This window comes from Bufo bufo, chromosome 4 (genome assembly GCF_905171765.1).
Source record: "Bufo bufo chromosome 4, aBufBuf1.1, whole genome shotgun sequence".
Classification (NCBI taxonomy): Eukaryota; Metazoa; Chordata; class Amphibia; order Anura; family Bufonidae; genus Bufo; species Bufo bufo.
Genome location: NC_053392.1, coordinates 196,393,612 through 196,415,977, shown reverse-complemented (window position 1 = coordinate 196,415,977; position 22,366 = coordinate 196,393,612). Strand labels below are relative to the sequence as shown.

Sequence of the window (22,366 nt, the reverse complement as noted above, 5' to 3'; positions counted from 1 at the left end):
ATGCACGTGTAGCAACACGTATATGGAGCAGGCATGAGTAGATATTATTATCTAATGGCTATATAAGACTATTCAGTGTCCATACAGGTATTCACAAATCAAAGGAATATTTCTATAGCAATTACATTGATATATTTTATACATCTCTTCATAAAGCTTTACCATGTTGGAGTGGTAGCAGGATCATACCTAGTACAGAGAAAGCTCAGCAACCTCCCAAAACTGCAGATACAAGAGAGATGATATACATCGCATATGATGAAAGTGAAGGAACGCAAATGAGCTCTTAACAAGCTCTGCCTCTTATGCCACCAGATGTAAGGCAGCTATGCTAGAAGTCAATGTTCAGCTCTTAAAATAAGCCTTGAGACATGACTTGGATATTAAATAAAGCCAGCACCTCATCTGCAGACATCTGTTTCGGGGTGATTGCCCCTCATCAGTGCAGAGCAGAGAGAACTGGCTTAACTGGGTAGGAGGCCTTTGTCCGAGCAAGGGGGGAACTAACTCTCCTTAGGGAAGAGAGCACCTTAATCAGTGTGAGGAGACTTATAGGCCATACGTGCTCCTCTGGAATTCTGGGAGGGAAGAAATGCAAATGAGCTCTTAACAAGCTCTGCCTCTAATGCCACCAGATGTAAGCATATGATGGAAGTGAAATCCATGGCAGACAAATTTGGTCTTCTCACAATCCTTTATTATGGTTCCCCTGTAATGGCTGAAAGTGTCAGTTTGGGTCCACTTTATTGATAATCAGGGGAAAGCATCACTACATCCTCCTTGTGTAATCTAATGTTATAATTTGAATTTCTCAGTTTACTGTCTGATCCAGAATTGAAGCATGTGAGTTTATGAATGGCTTAGGCTACTTTCACACTTGCGGCAGAGTGATCCGGCAGGCAGTTCCGTCGCCGGAACTGCCTGTCGGATTCGTCAAAACGTATGCCAACTGATGGCATTTGTAAGACTGATCAGGATCCTGATCCATCTTACAAATGCATAGAAATGCCTGATCAGTCTTTCCGGTGTCATCCGGCAAAATGGATCCGGTATTAATTTTTTTCACCTTTTTTTGGACTGCGCATGCGCAGGCCGGAAGGACGGATCCAGCATTCCGGTATTTTGAATGCCAGATCGGGCACTAATACATTCCTATGGAAAAAAAATGATGCATCCTGAACGGATTGCTCTCCATTCAGAATACATGGGGATATACCTGATCAGTTCTTTTCTGGTATAGAGCCCCTGTGACGGAACTCTATGCCGGAAAAGAAAAACGCTAGTGTGAAAGTAGCCTTACTCCTGCTTTAGTGATTCTAGTAGTAATATGGTGTCGTGTAATTGGCGCTATTAAAGTATTAACGGGGATCTGTCACCGGTTTTATGGTGTCCTCATTAAGTGCATAAACTAGTGACAGATCCCCTTAGCAAATGTAGGGTCACTTTCTGAAGTTCACCATCTTGTGTTCCGACGACTTAGGGTCCATTCACACATCCGCAAAATGGGTCCGCATCCGTTCCACAATTTTGCAGAACGGGTGCGGACCCATTCATTTTCAATGGGGCCGCAAAAGATGCGGACAGCACATAGTGTGCTGTCCGCATCCGCACTTCTGTTCCGCGGCCCTGCAAAAAAATAGAACACACCTTATTCTTGTCCACAGAGACGGACAAAAAATGCATTTCTATTATAGTGCCAGCCATGTGGAGTCCGCAAAATGTGGAATGCACATGGCAGGTGTCCGTGTTTTGCGGATGTGTGAATGAACCCTTATACTGAGCAGCTGCAGTGCTGGAGCTGTTTAACACCCTGGCCAAGGCGTACAGTTCTGATATTTGCCTACAGTCCTGAATTTGCAGTGACTGGTCCACAATTTTCAGACAGTCCTGGCAGATTCTGTCTGTACTGGGCCAAAAATTGGCAGTGCTTATGTAAGCCCCACCAATAAGTGGGCTCTCCTGGGTGGGTTTCAGTTGTTTCCAGGGGTGGGGATTGTATACCCTAGATATGGTATGAGACCTCTGCCTTCCTTGTGTGACTTGATGTTGATTTACTTAATATTTCCTACTTCAATTAGTTGGGTGGGGGAAGGGGTCTGCATAGGTAGGGTCCTCATGAATATCATGACTCATCGGCATGCGCTGCAGCTGTTTAATACAAAATTTTATCAAAACGGCTAAGCCAGTTTAAGACCCTGATTCAACGTTTGCTAAGGGGGACTGTAACTAGCTTATGCTTTAAGAAATCTAGTGACAGATTCCCTTTAAAATGTGTTTAAAGGGAACCTGTCACCTGGATTTTGGGTATAGAGCTGAGGACATGGGTTGCTAAATGGCCCCTAGCACATCCACAATATCCAGTCCCCATAGCTCTGTGTGCTTTTATTGTGTAAAAAAACGATTTTATATATATATGTAAATGAGGCTACTAATATTTCCGGAGCCCAGCCACGCCCACTGTGAAGGAGCCCAGCACCGCCCCGCATCTTCTGAATCTCCTCCCTGCTCCCCGACGTCACAAAGCTAGAGCGCCGTAATCTCGCGATGCGCGAGCTAGCGCATGCGCAGTGTCGGCATAATGTTCCTTCCCTGTGCTGGCATCAGCCTCATGGAACGAACTGCGCATGCTCTAGCTCGCGCATCGCGAGATTATGGCGCTCTAGCTTTGTGAGGTCGGGGAGCAAGGAGGATATTCGGAGGACGCGGGGTGGTGCTGGGTTCCTTCACAGTGGGCGTGGCTGCACTCCGAGAGTCAGGGAACGCTGGACTCCTCTCTGAAGCGTGGAGGAGACAGGACTCCTCTAAGGTGCATTTACATATATGGCGGGAACATTTATTTTAGGTTTTTCTCTGAACTGATATAAAGTATTTATAGAAAAGTGAGTGGATGAATATGCTTTCCTTTAAGGGTATGTCCACACAGTATGTATTTGTAGTGGAAAATCCTCTGCGGATGTGGGGCAAAATCCACTACAAATGCACACGCGTTGCATATGAATTTGACTGTTGATTTCACCCCTTGCATTGCAAAGAGTGAAATCTGCAGTAGAAACCAGCAACATAAATTGACATTCTGCAGATTTAAAATCCGCCTTGCATGTCAAGTTATGTGCCGATTCACTGCGGACATCTTCCACAGCATATGGATGTCATTTTTCAAAATTTCATCCACCTCGTTGCTTCTGTAAAATGCTGCAGATTGTCTGTACAAAAACCTATTATGGAAAATCCTCCATAGTTCCGCCATATGTGGCCATACCCTAAAGCCCTTTATTAAAGATAAAGGGTTTGGGACTTATCACAGGCGAGCCTTAATATGGGAGCCAGCTCCTGGGGCCGCCGGGAACATTTGACTTTTCCATTGAATTTGCCATCAGTCGTTTGGCTGTTCATATGATAAGAAGATGCCAAAGGGCTTCTGCTTCTTAGTGTTTCTACCCTCTGGCTCGTAGCGGGGCTCCTTACTTCTGAAGTCCCTCTATGGAAGCCATATGCCCTAATAGGTCACGTGGAAAGTGGATATTGGGAGGACACACCAATTTAAGTGGATTTGCACCTGAAAGAGGGAACGTATTTAAATGACGTCTTTATAAAACTCATGGAGGGCAATTTTTTTTTCTTATTATTTTCCAGTGGTGTATGAACATCGCTCAAGACTGGAAAAATCTTTACAGAAGGAAAGACTTGAACTTAAGAAAGCAAGAGAAGGTATAGTTATATTGTTCTAGAACCTTATTGCAGTAAGTGCGTCAGTGCAATGTATGTTATCCTGTAGTTCCCCTCCTTCTCTATGAGATTGCATTTCTGATTAATAAGTGTCTAATTTACTGTCGTATACGGTTCTCCATGGGTAACAAAGGCGAAGAGAGCATTCTACATATTGGACTCTGGCTCTGAGGCTTACATTATGGCTGGTGGCCCCAAGATTTTATCTGTTGGTTAAATACATGTATAGAATTGGGCATTGAGATCAATTTGAGCCCATTAGGGGCATTTTTTTATGCCACCTTTGCCTGAAACTAGTGTAAAAAAAAAAAGTAGCAAACTGCGGGTTTGTGACTTTTGAAATGCCATTGCAACTGAGTTTACTCACCATTGGCATTTTTACTCCACCTTCACCACTTTCCAAAAAGGGGCATGGTTAGGGCAGGGCAGTTGGCACATTTACCATAATTGACTTCAGTTTTCTGGTGTAAATGACAGCTGAAATCCGCGCAGGAGGATGCACTTCTATCATGACGAGGTGTGCGCCTCATCATAAATGAAGTGCCTCGTCCGGAAGCACAGGGCGTAACACATGCCAGTCTAGATAAATGTCCCCTATTGTACGCACACTTCAATGAACTTAGGGCTCATGCACACGACCGTATGCCCTCCGAGACAAACGGTCCATGAGCGGGCTATATGTCCCGGAGCGGCATACATCGTGCGCATGGGAGCGCACAGCATCATAGGTTACTTTGAGGCTGTGCGCATCGGGCCGCCCGCAGGGCTATTGTCCCGCACTCATAATATTATATCAGTGCGGGACAATAGTCCCGCGGGTGGGCCGTTGTGCACAGCATCATAGTAAGGGTACTTTCACACTAGCGTTTTTGTTTTCCGGTATTGAGTTCTGTCACAGGGGCTCAATACTGGAAAAAAACTAGTTTTTTATCGTAATGCATTCTGAAAGGAGAGCATTCCGTTCAGGATGCATCAGTTCAGTCCCTCTTACGTTTTTTGGATGGATAAAATACCGCAGCATGCTGCAGTTTTCTCTCCGGCCAAAAATACTGATCACTTGCCAGAATGCCAGATTCAGCATTAATTTACATTGAAGTGTATTAGTGCGCAGACCTTTAAGAATGCAAAAATAAATTATACCGGATCCATTTTTCCGGATGACACTGGAGAGATGGATCCCGTATTGCAATGCATTTGTCATCCGGATCTGTCTCACAAATGCAGTCCTCTGCCGCAAGTGTGAAAGTACCCTAACCTATGATGCTGTGCGCTCCCGTGCGCACGATGTATGCCGCTCACGGACCGTATGTCTCGGTGCGCATACGGTCATGTGCATGAGCCCTTAAAGAGGTTCTCTGGGACAATTACTTTATCCTGTCCTTCAGACAGCCTGTGGAAGGAAGATCTGTTTCACCACTACTTTGCGCCACCGATTCTGCAATCTGGGCTGTGCTCATGTGACCCTCGGACTCTTCTGCTGATGTGTCAACTGGATCTGCCCCTGTCTCATCCTGATCAACTGCATGTACCTTAAGCAACTGAACAGGAAGACGCAGGAAAAGATCTGGTTGACATGTCCGTGGAAGAGCCTACAGCCACAGTCAGAAGGTCATGTGAGCTCAGCCCAGATTGCAGAATCGGTAGGGTGTTGGAGTGGTAAGCAGTGGGGAAACGATCTTCCATCCACAGGTTGTCTGAACGCTAAGTTTTAGTCAATGCCTTGGAAACCCCTTTAAATTGTTACCTACAGAGCAGCACTTTAAATGTCAGTGCACAGATCATTCACCTTTACATTTTGCTTTGGTCAGCCCTGGATGTTGACAAAGCAGGCATATAAGGCATGCATGCTTATCTCTACATTTTCTATGCAAATGAGGACTCTCAGGCAATTAATTATTTAGTTTCTGACCAATAAACTGTGAAATTGCATTTCGTCTTATCAGCCGAATGAATGTGAATTTTATTTGTATTGTCACATGACTGGATTTTTGCAAAGTGCAACAAAATGAAAGTAACTATTCAGACCGCCTTTCTTACAGCCCTTGTTGGGCACTATCATCTTTGAGGTGCGTATCTTACTGTAGATTTCCAAATGACTTTCTGCAGAAAATCCATCTGTGCTTTACTGCTGCCATCTTGTGATGGAAAGGATTATAACCTGTAGTAAATGGAAAACTGCGGAATAATAGTGACGAACCCCTTCCCCCCTGACATCTTGTAGTCAGACCGCACAGTTCCATGTCATTTTTATTTACCGGTAATTTTTAAAAAATTACAATGATAAATCTCATTGCAATGATCAGTTTCTACATTGATATTGACAATTTTTAACAAATATCAAACACAAATAAAATATAAAAGAAAAAGTAAAGTACAGCTCCACAAGTGGCAGACATAATAATAATCAGGAGCACATCAATAGTAAATTATTCTATAGTTTATTAGGAGAATTCTTGTGGGGGGAACTCATTCCTAACCCCCCCCCCTTTTTATTATTATTTTATATATACTGAAAAAATATATAAATGCAACACCTTCGATTTTGCTCCCATTTTGCATGAGCTGAACTCAAAGATCTGACATATTTTCTACATACACAAAAGACCCATTACTATCAAATATTGTTCACAAATCTGTCTTAGGCTACATGCACACGAACGTTGTTTGTGTCCGTTACGTTTTTTTTTGCAGATAGGATGCCGACCCATTCATTTTAATGGGTCCGCAAAAAATGCGAACAGCACACTGTGTGCTATCCGCATCTGTATGTCCGTTCCGTAGCCCCGCAAAAAAAAATATAACATGTCCTATTCTTGTCCGTTTTAGGCATTGTTACAATGGATCTGCAAAAAAAAAAACGGATGGCATACGGATGTCATCAGTTTTTTTTGTTTTTTTTGCAGATCCGCAATTTGCGTACCGCTAAACACATACGGTCGTGTGCATGTAGCCTCAATCTGTGTTAGTGAGAACTTCTCCTTTGCCGAGATAATTTATCCCACCTCACAGGTGTGGCATATCAAGGTATTTATTAGACAGCATGAATATTGCACAGGTGTGCCTTAGACTGCCCACAATAAAAGGCCACTCTGAAATGTGCAGTTTGAACATACAGCACAATGCCACAATGTTTGAGGGAGTGTGCAATTGGCATGCTGACTGCAGGAATGTCTACCAGAGCTGTTGCCCTTGCAATGAATGTTCATTTCTCTACCATAAGCCGTCTCCAAAGGCGTTTCAGAGAATTTGGCAGTACATCCAACTGGCCTCACAACCGCAGACCACGGACCTCCACATCCAGCATGTTCACCTCCATGATTGTCTGAGACCAGTTTGGAGAGGCGTTCTGTTCACGGATGAGTCTGGGTTTTCACTGTTCAGGGCAGATGGCAGACAGCGTGTGTGGCGTCGTGTGGGTGAGCGGTTTACTGATGTTAACGTTGTGGATCGAGTGGCCCATGGTGGCGATGTAGTTATGGTATGGGCAGACGTATGTTATGGATAATGAACACAGGTGCATTTTATTGATGACATTTTGAATGCACAGAGATACCGTGACGATCCTGAGGCCCATTGTTGTTCCATTCATCCACGACATCACCTCATGTTGCAGCATGATAATGCACGGCACGGTTTTTCATGTTTATTTAGTTGTAATGGGTTGTACCCATTCTAGATGGGAAAATGTCTTTGCAAAGAATTGTTCCCATTGGAGTTAGTAGATTTATTTTGGTTCCCTAAGATGACCCTTCTGTAGCTCACAGAAGAGAGTAAAGCCTTTACATGTTTGTGATTGTGAGTTGAAATATTTTGTGACTTCTTTATTCCATTTGCGTGACCAAATGTCAGTTAAGGGTAAATGTTCTACAAGAGTTAGATATTTATATCGGTCATCACTGGGAATGTTATAGGTTACAACAAGATCCTCCAAGGGTTTCGGTGATTTATTATGAGATAACTGGGATATAGAAGATAACTTAGAGGATATACAAGCGTGACTAGTACCTCAGAACTGAAGCCGAGTTTGGTTTCAACTTTTAAAGTGGTTTTCCACTTTAAAAATCAACTACCGAAGTTATTCAACGAAGTCACGCGTGACTTTGTGAATAACTAACTTCGGCTCATCGGAGCCCATACATTCTAATACTGTACGGAGACTGATCTCCGTACAGTATTAATCCAAAGTTTTGAATGAAGCGACTTCGGGTTAAGCATCCAAAGCTCGCTTCGCTCAACACTAATCTCGACCAACTCCCCCATATATGTTTGGCTGGGACAAATGTGTATTCAGAGGGGAAGGGGTAGAAAGGCGGCAGCTTATCTCCAAGGAGAACAAAAGGAGCAGGTGAAGTGAATATTTGTTGGAGGACAGTCGGAAGCTCCGCACACACATTACACTCTCATCTGTGCCCGCAGTGGACTGAAATAAGTGGATAAGTTGTATCTGCCCTTAATACTTTCTCTTCTCGTATGATCCACACCTGATTTTGGCTTCAAAAACTGCATCAAAAAGCCTGAATGTGTGGCAGTACATTCAGCTGAGCTGGACCTACAAGATATTGGGGGGGGGGGGGGGGAGATTTATAAAAACTGGTGCAAAGGAAAACTGTCAGATTCCACTTTTCATCTTCGAAAGGAGTTCTGAAAAATGAATGGTGGAATCTGATTGGTTGCTATGGGCATACTAGTTTTGATAAACCAGGCACAACGGGGGGGATTTATCAGTGAATTTCCTGCAGACAGACTCACTGTAAGCTATATTCTCATCTGTGGAGAAAAGAATAAATCGTCTTATATAGTTGGTGATCTCACCAATGACTGTAAAGTGTTTGAGATGACTCGGCATAAAACCTTATCTACTCTGATACTGGAATGTCTTATTCTAGATCATCTTGTTTATAAGCTAGAAGCACAAGAGACGCTGAATAAAGGAAGGGTGAGTAAAGTGCTTCATGGTCTTCATTCTTCACCATTTGCAGCAATGGAAAAGTTGATGTTTTTATGCGACCAATTTATGTCTTTCACAAATGCGGTATCACGATCAGTAAATGGTAATTGATTATAGTCCCACCTCTCAGCCCCTTGGATGTGTGGGCTAACACCTTGGGCATGTGCTTTCAGGACAGAATTAGATCAGCAGCTATGATATGTGACTGCACACAGTATAAAGCGTAGACCAACCCTCTTATTATGGCAGGAGGAACCGATCATCTCACGTGTGGTAATAAGGGATGTTCGATTTCAGCAGGCCCGATCCTTTGTTCCTTCACAAGATATGCTGCAGCCAAAAGGATCTGGCCGTAGCCGATTCCCCTCACCCCATTGTATTAAGCATACACGCTCAACCGACCGAGGCGATTATGCATGTTTATGGTGGAATCGGGAGATGGCCAAGTAAAACTATCACTACAGACATTATAGGGACACGGCCCGTTTATTAAGTGAACTTGCGCTATATGTTCTGTTAACCCGTTCCATGACTAGGAAAAGTTTGTGTAGTTGATGTACAAATGAGAATATTAATAAGAAAACATGCTTTGTCTTTACAGCAAGATTCAAATACCAGATATAATGCACTCAGTGTACAGCACCAAATGTTAAAGGTAGGTTCCACATCTGTAACATAACTCTGCCTTAAAGGGGTATTGCGGTGACATGAAATTGACCTATCCTGAAGACAGCGAGCAGGTTAACATCGAAGAGGACACAGCTATCATCACAGCCCCTTCAGCCGTATGGTAGGGGGTGCCGAGAGTCAGACCTTCTCCAATCTGAAATTGAGGATCTGTCCTGGGGATAAAAGGTCATAAATTTCATGAAACCAGAATACCCTTTTAAAAAACAAAACAGATTATGCTTTTCTAATAAAAAATACTGTATACAGTGCAGTATACATTTTAACATGGGAAACTGTTGACAGCCTAGAGGAGTGGTGGCGAACCTATGGCACTGGTGCCAGAGGCGGCATTCAGAGCCCTGTCTGTGAGCACCCGCACCCTGGAAAAAGTCTAAGGCATACCAATATGCCTTAGACTTTACCCGCCATTCATCAGCGCAGGGCGCACTATGTACAGCACAAGCAGCGCACTAAATGTAGGCAGGTTATTATAGCCAAATGATAAAGTACATAGAAGATGTACTATATTGGACTGTAGTATTCAGGGTAAATTGACGTGTTGGCACTTTGCGATAAATAAGTGGGTTTTTGGTTGATGATTGGCACTCGGTCTCTAAAAGGTTCACCATCACTGGCCTAGAGTGTCATCGATAGAAGCTGTACGCTGGGAAGTTCTCCCAATGTATACTTCCATTGATGGGCTGAAAAGTTATGTGAACATAGGCTATGTGCAGTTTTTTAAGATTGTTTTCAGTTTTGCTAATTTATGTAACTGTTAGCTTTGATACTATCTAGGCACTGTATAGCAGTATTATGTAGACTCCATGTACAGTATCACTCTAGTCTAGCTAATGGATGCCACTGATCAGCATAATTCTCTAATTAAATGTTATTACTTTTACAAATAGGACATTGTCTTTGATCTACCATATAATAAATGTTGCACAGAATATTAGAGGAGTCGCCCCTTCTGGACACTTCCCATAAATGTACTATAGGTGCAGGTCTCACCTCTGGGAGCTGCTCCTATCTCTAGAACACCTTGCAGTGATAGGTATATACCGGTATGTTCCCATGTTCATAGTCCAGCTCAACTGATCTTACTGTCTTTGCAATTTTGTAACTTTTAAAGAGTCAACATGAGGATTTAAGGAGGCAGCATGGTGAGCTGCAGTCAGAACACCAGAAGCTAGGGGAAGATCTAACTAAAACCTTTAGTGATCACAAAGAAAAATATCTTCGGATACAGCAAGAAAAGGAACAAGAGGTGTCAAAACTTAAAGGTTAGTAGTGACAACGGGACCTTACTTTTCTCACATCAGGCCTTCTTACCATACAGTCCCTCTCAGCACAGTTTACAGTGTTTGTCAAAAATCTGTATATTCGTATATACGGTCCATTTCATATTCTTTCCAGGTTTAACTTGCAAGCTATTTTGAATTAAATGTCTTTTCACAACTTATCACCACTCCACTTTTCATATATACACTGACAAAAATATAAACGCAACACTTTCGGTTTTGCTCCCATTTTGCATGAGCTGAACTCAAAGATCTGAAACATTTTCTACATACAGAAAAGACCCATTACTCTCAAATATTCACAAATCTGTCTAAATCTGTGTTAGTGAGCACTTCTCCTTTACCGAGATAATCCATCCCACCTCACAGGTGTGGCCTATCAAGGTGCTGATTAGACAGCATGAATACTGCACAGGTGTGCCTTAGACTGCCCACAATTAAAGGACACTCTGGAATGTGCAGTTTTGCCTTCCTGGCGGGGAGGGGGGAGAATATGGTGTTTTCAGCTTCCAGGAATTGTGTACAGATCCTTGCAATATGGGGCCGTGCATTATCATGCTACAACATGAGGTGATGGTCATGGATGAATGGCACAACAATGGGCCTCAGGATCGTCACGGTATCTCTGTGCATTCAAAATGCCATCAATAAAATGTACCTGTGTTTGTTGTCCATAACATAGCCTGCCCATACCATAACCCCATCGCCACCATGGGCCACTCGATCCACAACGTTGACCTCAGCAAACCGCTCTGCCATCTGCCCTGAACAGTGAAAACCGGGACTCATCCGTGAACAGAACGCCTCTCCAACGTGCCAGAAGCCATCGAATGTGAGCATTTGCCCACTCAAGTCTGTTACGACGACGAACTGCAGTCAGGTCCAGACCTCGATGAGGACGACTAGAATGCAGATGAGTTTCCCTGAGACTGTTTCTGACAGTTTGTGCAGAAATTTTTTGGTTATGCAAACCGATTGTTGCTGCAGCCGTCGATGGTGGCTGGTTGCAGACGATTATGGAGTGGAACATGCTGGATGTGGAGGTCCTGGGCTGGTGTGGTCTGCGGTTGTGAGGCCGGTTGGATGTACTGCCAAATTCTTTGAAACGCTTTTGGAGATGGTTTATGGTAGAGAAATGAACATTTATTGCACGGGCAGCAGCTCTGGTAGACATTCCTGCAGTCAGCATGCCAATTGCACGCTCCCTAAAACGTTGCGACATCTGTGGCATTGTGCTGTGTGTTCAAACTGCCCATTTCAGAGTGACCTTTTATTGTGGGCAGTCTAAGGCACACCTGTGCAGTATTCATGTTGTCTAATCAGCACCTTGATATGCCACACCTGTGAGGTGGGATGGATTATCTCGGCAAAGGAGAAGTGCTCACTAACACAGATTTAGACAGATTTGTGAACAATATTTGAGAGTAATGGGTCTTTTGTGTATGTAGAAAATGTTTCAGATCTTTGAGTTCAGCTCATGGAAAATGGGAGCAAAACCGAAAGTGTTGCGTATATTTTTGGTCAGTGTATTTATTGCAATGTCTAGCAGTACAGTTTGGGCAATGTGGGCCTCACTAAGTGATATAATAGTAACCTAACTTTTTTTTTGTTGTTTTCTTTGGTGTACAGAGAAATTGTGCTGACATTTTATATAACTTAGCCTTCGTTCTAGTTAAGCCCCATGCACACAGCTGTTTCTGTTTCGCAGTCATGTGCCATTCTCTTTACGGATGTGGAAAGTGTACGGATGATCTATGTGCTGTCTGCATCTATATGTCCATTCTGCAGAAAGATAGAACATCTCCTATAGGTGGCTGCAATATGTGGACCACGGACCCATTGAAAAATGTGGATGCAACATGGACAGTATCCGTATTTTGCTGATCCACAATTTGCAGACAGCAAACTACATACGATCGTGTGCATGAGGCTTTATAATGCAAGATTTGGTGGTTTCTGTAGTGTGTGAGAGTCAACGCTGCTTATTATTTCAGGATTGATGTAAGAATCTGGTTTGTAAAACAGATGGAGGCAACCTGTCGCTTTACAGATAACCATAAGATCCCATCTAATCCGTCTATGCTTACTTGCTGGTTCAAGAATTTGCTTTCTTTCAAGTCTGTCCTGTAAGCAATTAATGGTAAAACTCCAGATAAGAACACATTTTCTGTGTGGAGATGCACTGGCCCCAGCTCTTATGGGCTGAGTTCACACGAGCGTTTCCGGATGCGTTGCGGCAAACCCGCGCGAGTAGGTACCCAATTGCAGTCAGTTTTGACTGCGATTGCGTTCCGTTGTTCAGTTTTATTGTGCGGGTGCAATGCGTTTTGCACGCGCGTGATAAAAAACTGACTGTGGTACCCAGACCCAAACTTCTTCACAGAAGTTCGGGTTTGGGTTAGGTGTGTAGATGTTATTATTTTCCCTTATAACATGGTTATAAGGGAAAATAATAGCATTCTTTAATACAGAATGCTTAGGTGATTGGACCATGTGATGTGACGTCACCACAGGTCCTTTAGCCGGCAGCTCATGATTAAAGAAGTAAGAAGGGACCGGCAGCTACGCGATCAAGAGGAGAAGGTGAGTTAATTATTTTTTATTTTTTAACCCTCAATTGACCACCTACTAAGCATTCTGTATTAAAGAATGCTATTATTTTCCCTTATAACCATGTTATAAGGGAAAATAATACAGTGAATAGACTGTCATCTTAGCAACCATGCATGAAAATCGCACCGCATCCGCACTTGATTGCGGATGCTTGCGATTTTCACTCAGCCCCATTCACTTCTATGGGGCCTGCATTGCGTGATAAATGCACAATATAGAGCATGCTGCGATTTTCACGCAACACATAAGTGATACGTGAAAATCACCGCTCATGTGCACAGCCCCATAGAAATGAATGGGTCCAGATTCAGTGCGGGTGCAATGCGTTCACCTCCCGCATTGCACCCGCGCGGAAATCTCCCCCGTGTGAACTCAGCCTTACAGTATTGAGATGTAGAGATCTCCATTCCTTGCTCTAAATGCTGCAGGAGGTTCTTCTCATCATTGGTGCCAGCAATACGTCATCTGGAAATGACCTATTGATTAAATCAAGTTTTTATGTTACATATTATTAAGAATTGTTGTGAAGTTCTTTTCAGTTTCCCATGTCACTATCTGTATTTAAAAAAAACTGCTGTAATATGGGGAGAGGACCTCCTGTACGTGGAGTAGGTAGACGTTTTAATTATCTGAATATAACTTTCATTTACACTTTATGTATGGCAGAAAGCATCTATAACCTGAGAGAAGAGAACAAGCAGCTAAGGAAAGCTCACCAAGATGTCCACACGCAGCTACAAGATGTCAAGGTAAGAATTAGACCAGCTCGGGTCTGATGAAAGTATCTCTTACTAATAAATCATGGAATATGCAGTTCTTTAAAGGTGTTCTCCGAGAGAATTAAATATCACAGGCAAGCCCTGCAAATGCTTAAAATAATAAATCCTCTTATACTCGCCCCTCTCTCCAGCGCCGCTCCGGTCCTCCTGCTGCTGCTTGTTTACAGACTGCAGAGGGGTTGTGCCAGTGTACGGCATGTGACTGCTACAGCCAATCAGCCTTTAGGACGGTGACTGGCTGCAGCGGTGACGTCCCATACACCTGCACGTCACTGCACTTCATTGCAAACCTCTAGTAATCTGCACTGAAGGTCTACTCTGCACTGCATTCATTAAGCAGAACATTAAAAAAATGTATATCTTCCAGTGCGCAGTACTGACAGGATCACGTGGTAAGAGTTTTCCAGTTTTATATAAGTAAGTGAATCACTGTATAAATTAAACCTTTGCAACTTCCTACTACACTTTTTTAGGGGGAATTTATCATCGTGAGTGGAATAATTTGAAGTCTGTTTTGCTTCAGTTTATGTTGCCATTATTTGCACCAAATTTATCATATCTGGGAACTTAAATTAATAAGTTTGGTGCATCTTGAAATATGTGAAGAGATGTTGCTGCAGTTTTTATGCCATGCCCCTTGCTGGACGGAACTTGTGACATTTGTGTGATGTTTAATTTTGTATATCTGGCCTATATAGCATTTAACATATCTAACCACACCCACTTTTCAAAATTGGAGTGAGTAGTGTAAAATTACAAATAGTTGCAAATCACCAAATGCCCTCTTTTTTGCAAGTCTTTTGAAGCCATAATTCTTGAGTGGGGGATTGATAAATTCCCTTTTTGTGTTTCAGTTTCTCAACCTTTTCAGGATGTTAGGCCGAGCTCACACGAACGTGTGTGATCCGTGGCCGTATTGCGGGCCGCAATACACGGCCACAGTTCCGTGTGCATTCCGCATCACGGATGCGGACCCATTCACTTCAATGGGTCCGCAAATCCGGAATTGCGGAATGGCCGCACGGAACGGGACCCCTCGGAAGCACTACGGAGTGCTTCCGTGGGGTTGCGTCCCGTACTTCCGTTCCACAAAAAGGTAGAACAGGTCTTATCTTTTTGCGGAACGGGCGGATTGCGGACCCATTAAAGTGAATGGGTCCGCAATCCGATGCGGCTGACCCACGGCCGGCGATTGTGCATTGCGGCCCGCAGCACGGGCACGTGTCACACACATTCGTGTGAACTCTGCCTTAGTTTGCTGTCAGTGAATGAAAACAATCAGAGGGAGCAAACCCATATATGTACCTAGTCCCGTTCTCAGCTGAAAGGTAGATACAGTTGTGAGCTAAACCACCTGGACTCTAGACTGCTGCATTGATGCAAACTGCCAGAGACATTTGTGTAGTCACTGCCAACGTGTTTAGCGAACAGGACAATGTCTAGACTGATACAGTTGCTGTGTACCTTTAAGTAAGCTTAACAGGATTTTCCGAGACTCTTTAAACTGATGATCTATCTTCTAGATAGGTCATCAGTATCTGATCGGTGGGGGTCCGACAGCCGGGACATCATCCAATCAGCTATTTTAGAAGGCAGCGGCGCTCACAGTAGCTCTTCAGCCTTGTCTCAGCTCACCAAGAACAGCACCCTCCATTTGTTAGCAGCTGTTCTTAGTATGGAGCTATGGAGCTCAGGTCATCAGTTTAAAAGTCTCGGGAAAACCCCTTTAAGGGATTCTCTGAGTTAAAATAAAAATTGCTAAATAGCTAGAAAGGGGCTAAAATAATAAAAGTTATACGTACTGATTGAACACCTCTGGTCCTTCTGGTCAAGGTTTGTGTACATGGCCGTATACCACACATGACTGCTGCACTTTCTGTTTACTCTGAATCCCGTCATCCAATGGCTCGTGTATAGCTCTTATCTCTGATCTCCTGACCACATAAACACTCAATTCTTATCAGACGGTCAAGTATAGCTTAAATTAAGCCTGTATTAGACCTGACGATTTTTTGACAGACGATCGCTAATGAGCATATGAGATAAGGACTATACATAGTGTCAGGACTGCAGTAAAATGCTCACAGCTAGGCAAAAAAAATTATTTTTATTTTTAATTAAAGACCAATTGAAAAAAGGATTTTTAGTCTAAAACGAGTAAAATCCAATCTTAAAGGGGTTATCCGAGTTAAATAAATTTATGCTAATAACTCTTATAGTATTATATTAAACTATTTTGTAAATCACCTACATTAGCTATTTTGCTCTGTTTAGCCAGTTCACATTTGGGTTATGAGAGCAGGCGCTCTGAGATGAGGAGGCTCGTCTTCTCAGCACTCCCTCAGTGCGCCTGCGCCGATGACGTCTTCTCTTTCGGTGATGTCATCGGCGCAGGCGCACTGAGGGAGTGCTGAGGATACGAGCCTCCTCATCTCAGAGCGCCTGCGCCGAATGACCAGAGGCGCGCGATTTTTGAAATACTGACAGGGCCGGCCGGAGGAGGAGATCACGGCTGGCCCTGTCAATCAACACGGCGAGGGGGCGGATTTCTGCTGCGGCTACCAGCAAGTAGACGCCCTACTTGCTGGTAGAGCCCTGATTTACATATTATAAAACTTCGTTTTCTAAAGAATCGGCCGCATGAAAGTAAGTAAGACTATTCTATTCTCCTATATCGCGCTATAAGGAATCTAACTATCCAAAAAAAAAAATATTAGTTTTGTGTATGTCCTGATGAATTTTATGAGGTTAAACATTTTTTTCCCCATAACTCTGATAACCCCTTTAAAGGCGTTCATAGACTTTAACTTCATATCCACACTAAATTCAGTCTGTCATGTTAGTGGGTGTGTAGTCCACAGTTCTGCAAATGATCTATGTTCTCAGTATTTGACATACCACAGAGTTAGGGCTCATGCAGACGGCCGTATGCTATCCGCAAAAATGCAGATCCGTTTTTTTGCAGATTAGATGCTGACCCATTCACTTCTATGGGGCCCTTTTCTATTCCACGGTTCGGCAAAACAAATGAAACATGTCCTATACTTGTCCGTGAAAATCAGGACATGGCCCCATTGAAGTCTATGGGTCCGCAAAAATACTGAATGCTATCATTTTTTTTGTGGATCCGCGAAAAAAACGGATAGCATTTAGTATTTTTGCGGACAGCATATGGCCGTCTGAATGAGCCCTTACACTGTGTCAGTGACTGTTCAGTGCCAATTGTATAAATTCCAATCCATGGTGCATCATCCATCTGCACTGGTGTATAGTTAGGCTACCTGCACATGTTACAGATTACAAGCATTTTTTTCTGTGTGGATTCTCATGCGGAGAAATTGCAGCATAATACAGTACCAGCAAAGTGAGTAAGATTATACAAATCTCATGTACACTTTTTTTTTTTCAGTGTGTGGATTGACCTGCATGTAAATTCTTTGTGCGAATTTCAACCTTTTCAATGCAAGGCTGAGATCTGTGGAAAATCCACATAAAATCCAGAAGTAACACAAGCAGTTATTAGACATCCGCACAGAAATCTCTGCCCGCGTGCAGGTAGCCTTAGGGGTTCTTCAGTGTTTGGCAGTTCATTCTCTCAGCCGGATTGTATAGATTCTGTATTGAAGTGCTTGTCATTGTCTCATCTTTCAAACATCTCACTGACCTTCAAAAATCCACTTGGTTTGTGAAATTTCTTTCAGTCATTGGAAACAAATCCTAAGAGGTGATGGTTTTCTTTTGTGTACAAGTTCATCAGTTTGTAACTAAACCCTTGACCTAAGCCTTCTTCTTTCAATGTAGCAACAGCATAAGAACTTGAACTCCCAATATGAACAAGTTGTAATGAGCTTGGACCACCACAAGAGTGCGCTGGGTGCCGCACAGGTCAGACGAGAAGGACGATCCTTGTGTCATGCCTGCAGTTATTTACTCTGGATAAGTTGGCATGCTGCTTGGTTTGCATGTGGATTTGGCCTTCTCTAACCCTTGGAGTCTCCACTGCAGTCCTCTCTGCTGTGGTGGAATCAGAAACCGCTCTTAAATAACAGTTTAACAAGCATGAAGGAATAGGGGAATTTATACATGGCTTTATATTACTGCTCTCTACCAGATGCATGTGCAGTATGGGAGAGGGTTAACACGCGCTGTATGTGGCTACTGCTAATGTGTTTTATTTGTTTGATATTATAATGTCTGTATCCTAGTCTTCTACTGTACATCTACCCAGCATGGGCTGAAAGTGAATTGGCCCTTTTAGTATTATATTTATTATTAGCCAATGCATTACACTGAACAGTAAGTGGCCTTAGACCAGCGTTGTGCAAATGTTCATAAATGTTGTCCTTCTGATCACCAGACGAGAGAAAATGAAAGTGGAGCATAGAAAGAATTAATCACATGGTCACTACCACTACACAAGCGCCAGTATGACCAATAGTACCGCCATACAGTGACTATGTAATATTCAGATACATGCCCATTGCAGCGTTTTCAAAATGCAGATTATAAAAGAGAATACATAGTAATCAGAGGATCTGTCAGCTCCCTGACATGTCTGTTTTATTAAATACGTGCATTTCCTGTATTAGACAGAAGAGACCTCACTACAGGTATAGTATACGTACAGAAACATATATGTATATAGTACAGACATCAGTAAACATAATATATGCTGAGTAACGTGTAATTTAAAGGTGTCCTAATACACAGTGGGGGCATCACTAAATGAATAATATATGTGTAGTAATGTGTAATATAAAGGCCTCACAATACACAGTAGAGACATCACTACACTTAATATATGTACAGTAACGTGTAATGTAAAGGTATCAATACACAGTAGTGGCGTCACTACATGAATAATGTACTGTTATATAAAGGTCTCACAATACAAAGTAGGAACATGACTACATTAATAATATTCCGTATTGGTAACATATACATACAGTCGTATAAAAACTTCATAATACTCAGTAGGAGCTTCACTGCATGAATAATATATGTATTGTATATGTGTTATATGAAGGTCTCACAATACAAAGTAGGAACATGACTACATGCATAATATTCCGTATTGGTAACATATACATACAGTCGTATAAAAACTTCATAATACTCAGTAGGAGCTTCACTGCATGAATAATATATGTATTGTATATGTGTTATACAGTCCTGATCAAAAGTTTAAGAGCACTTGAAAAATGGCAAAAATCATATTTTACATTGTTGGATCCTAACAAGGTTCCAAGTAGAGCTTCAACATGCAACAAGAAGAAATGAGAGTGAGACAAAACATTTTTTGACAGAAGATTATGTGAACTGGGTATCTTAAAACATAACTTTTACTATATATTATTTAAAATGAGTATCATATACACCACATTGTTGTGAGACAAGAAATGCAATTTAGATGAAAGCGCCACTATCTAATGTCACAGGATAAGTGAAAAAAAGAAAAATGGGTGGATCTTACCACGTCCTGTAGGGAGATCAACACCTGGTGGCGAAATGGTCCTTTTGTGAGGTGGCAGAAGGACACTGGTGACCGGCACACTTATGTTCAAGGCATTGGTTTGTTCTCCTGTTTAACCCTTAAATAGGTCCCTACCTAAGTGAAGGTAAGGGGGCTACGCTGGTTCCCTTCCTATCAGACACAGAGCACCCGCCCCGACAGGGGCGACCCCATAAGGAACCTTTCCCTGTGTAGGGGCTTAATCCCTATTTATACCCTATTTATAAAGCCCTACATGCCATGTTTCATTCCAAATTACCGGAACTCATCAGGGGATTTCAATGAACATTCAGGGATAATAGAATCGAAGGTGAGTTCCCTGTCGTATTCTATATGGACAATCAGTGGCACATGTCCATACTAGGTGTAGGGAAGTGTCCCATATACACCTATGTCTCGCCGCAATTGGTGGTGGTTTGGGAGATTGTCCACTGATTGTCCACATAGAATACGACAGGGAACTCACCTTCGATTCTATTATCCCTAAATGTTCATTGAAGTCCCCTGATGAGTTCCGGTAATTCGGAATGAACCATGGCATGTAGGGCTTTATAAATAGGGTATAAATAGGGATTAAGCCCCTACACAGGGAAAGGTTCCTTATGGGGTCGCCCCTGTCGGGGCGGGTGCTCTGTGTCTGATAGGCAGGTAACCAGCTTAACCAGCACCAAACATGGTACATTCAAAGGTGGAAGAAAGTTTTATTCTCTGATCAGAAACAATTTAACCTTGATGGTCCTGATGGTTTCCAACGTTACTTGCATGACAAACAGATCCCACCTGAGATGTTTTCTACACGCCACAGTGGAGGGGGCGCCATAATAGTCTGGGGTGCTTTTTCCTTCAGGAAGTGCAGGGGCGTCAAACGGCCGCTGGCTATGTCCAGATGTTGCAGAGAGCATTACTCATGACGGAGGGCCCTCGTCTGTGTGGTAACGACTGGGTTTTTCAACAGGACAACGCTACAGTACACAATGCCCGCAGGACAAGGGACTTCTTCCAGGAGAATAACATCACTCTTTTGGCCCATCCTGCGTGTTTCCCTGATCTAAATCCAATTGAGAACCTTTGGGGATGGATTGCAAGGGAAGTAGATGGCCTTCGTGTGGCCGTCTTCACCCCTTGGAGAAATGTTCCCACTCACCTCATGGAAACGCTTGCATCAAGCATGCCGAAACAAATTTTTGAAGTGATGAACAATAACGGCGGAGCTACTCATTACTGAGTTCATGTTTGGAAGTTGGATTTCTGTTTTGGGGGGGGGTTTAGTTTTTTTTTTGGAGGTGTGGTCCTAAACTTTTGATCAGCTGAAAAACAGCCTGTTTCAGTTTATTCGTTGTTTTTATTAAATTTAATGCTCAAAAAATGTTTTGTCTCACTCCCATTTCTTCTTGTTGCATGTTGAAGCTCTACTTGGAACCTTGTTAAGATCCGGCCATGCTAAATATGATTTTTTGCCATTTTTCAAGTGGTCTTAAACTTTTGATCAGGACTGTATGAAGGTCTCACAATACAAAGTAGGAACATGACTACATGAATAATATTCCGTATTGGTAACATATACATACAGTCGTATAAAAACGTCATAATACTCAGTAGGGAGCTTCACTGCATGAATAATATATGTATTGTATATGTGTTATATGAAGGTCTCACAATACAAAGTAGGGCCACCACTACATGAATAATATACAGTATGTAAGATAAAAGTCTCATGATACGCACAAGGCACATTACTACATAAATAACTTATGTGCAGTTCATTAAAATGTGTAGATCGCTATGGCCCCTTCCTTGTAATGATTGGTGGGGCACTGGAATTTGGCCCCTACTGATCAAACATTTCTGGCCAAAATTCAAAGACGAATTAATGCTATACAGGTAGCACAATATTAAGTTGAGGGACACAGCAATGTTGAGGAAGCAAGAGAAGGGGAGGTGTTACCTTCAGTCCTATGTAACATCATGGATAACACAGTGATAGCTCTGTGAGTACGGATAATGCAGTAGATGTTACCTGCAGGCGTTTCCTGGGACTTAAAGGGGTCTAACGGTTATATTAAGTTATCCCCTATCCACAGGACAGGGGAAAACTAGCTGATTGGTGGGGGTCCCAGCGGCAAGAACAGGGGCCCTGTACCAAGTGCAGCCCCCTAAAATGAACGGAGCGGCCAGTCGAGCATATTTGCAGGCCGCTCTATTCATTTCTATGGGAGTACCGGAGATAGCTGAGTACAGCACTCGTTCTTGTGATTGGTGGGGGGCCCAGTGGTAGGACCTCCACCAATCTAATAGTTATACCCTATTCTGTGGATAGGGAATAATTTAATGTAATTGGAATACCCTTTTAAATATTGATGAATGTATCACTGATCAGCTGTTTGAAGGGGCCATGGTACTCCTGCATGTGCCGCAGTGCTGTACATTATATAGTGGTTGTGCTTGTTATGCAGCTCACTCCCTTTCAGTTGAATGGGACGTAGCTATAGAATGGCCACATGACCAATGGAAGTGACATCACAAGTGAGGAGGAGACAGCAGCGCTCACCCAAGTGCCAGAACTTCATTAAATACTGATTGGTGGGGCTCTCAATCCCGGGTCCCCTGCCAATGTGGTAATGATGCATAATCTTGGAGTCAGTCCCCCACCGATCTGATAAAGAGGACCTATCTTGGAGTCAGACGGCTACTGATCTGAAAATGATGACCTATACAGGAGTCAGATCCCCATTGATCTGATAATGATGACCTATCCAGGAATCAGTGCAAAAAAATTTAGACTACCACATCTAAAGTCACAGGTGCACATCCATAAAGC

The 22,366-nt window shown here is 42.9% G+C and overlaps 1 protein-coding gene across 2 annotated transcripts in view; it reads left to right on the top strand.

Annotated features, from left to right (window-relative positions):
* Positions 1-22,366, top strand: part of GOLIM4 (golgi integral membrane protein 4) — a 147,401-nt gene that overhangs the window by 78,855 nt on the left and 46,180 nt on the right. The window contains exons 2-7 of one of the 2 annotated variants that reach the window (XM_040428188.1): positions 3,634-3,708; positions 8,613-8,662; positions 9,276-9,329; positions 10,476-10,626; positions 13,924-14,006; positions 17,838-17,921. In XM_040428188.1, the coding sequence (XP_040284122.1) occupies positions 3,634-3,708; positions 8,613-8,662; positions 9,276-9,329; positions 10,476-10,626; positions 13,924-14,006; positions 17,838-17,921 (497 nt within the window). The remainder of the gene's footprint in view (positions 1-3,633; positions 3,709-8,612; positions 8,663-9,275; positions 9,330-10,475; positions 10,627-13,923; positions 14,007-17,837; positions 17,922-22,366) is intronic. The other variant, XM_040428189.1, reaches the window with a different exon arrangement.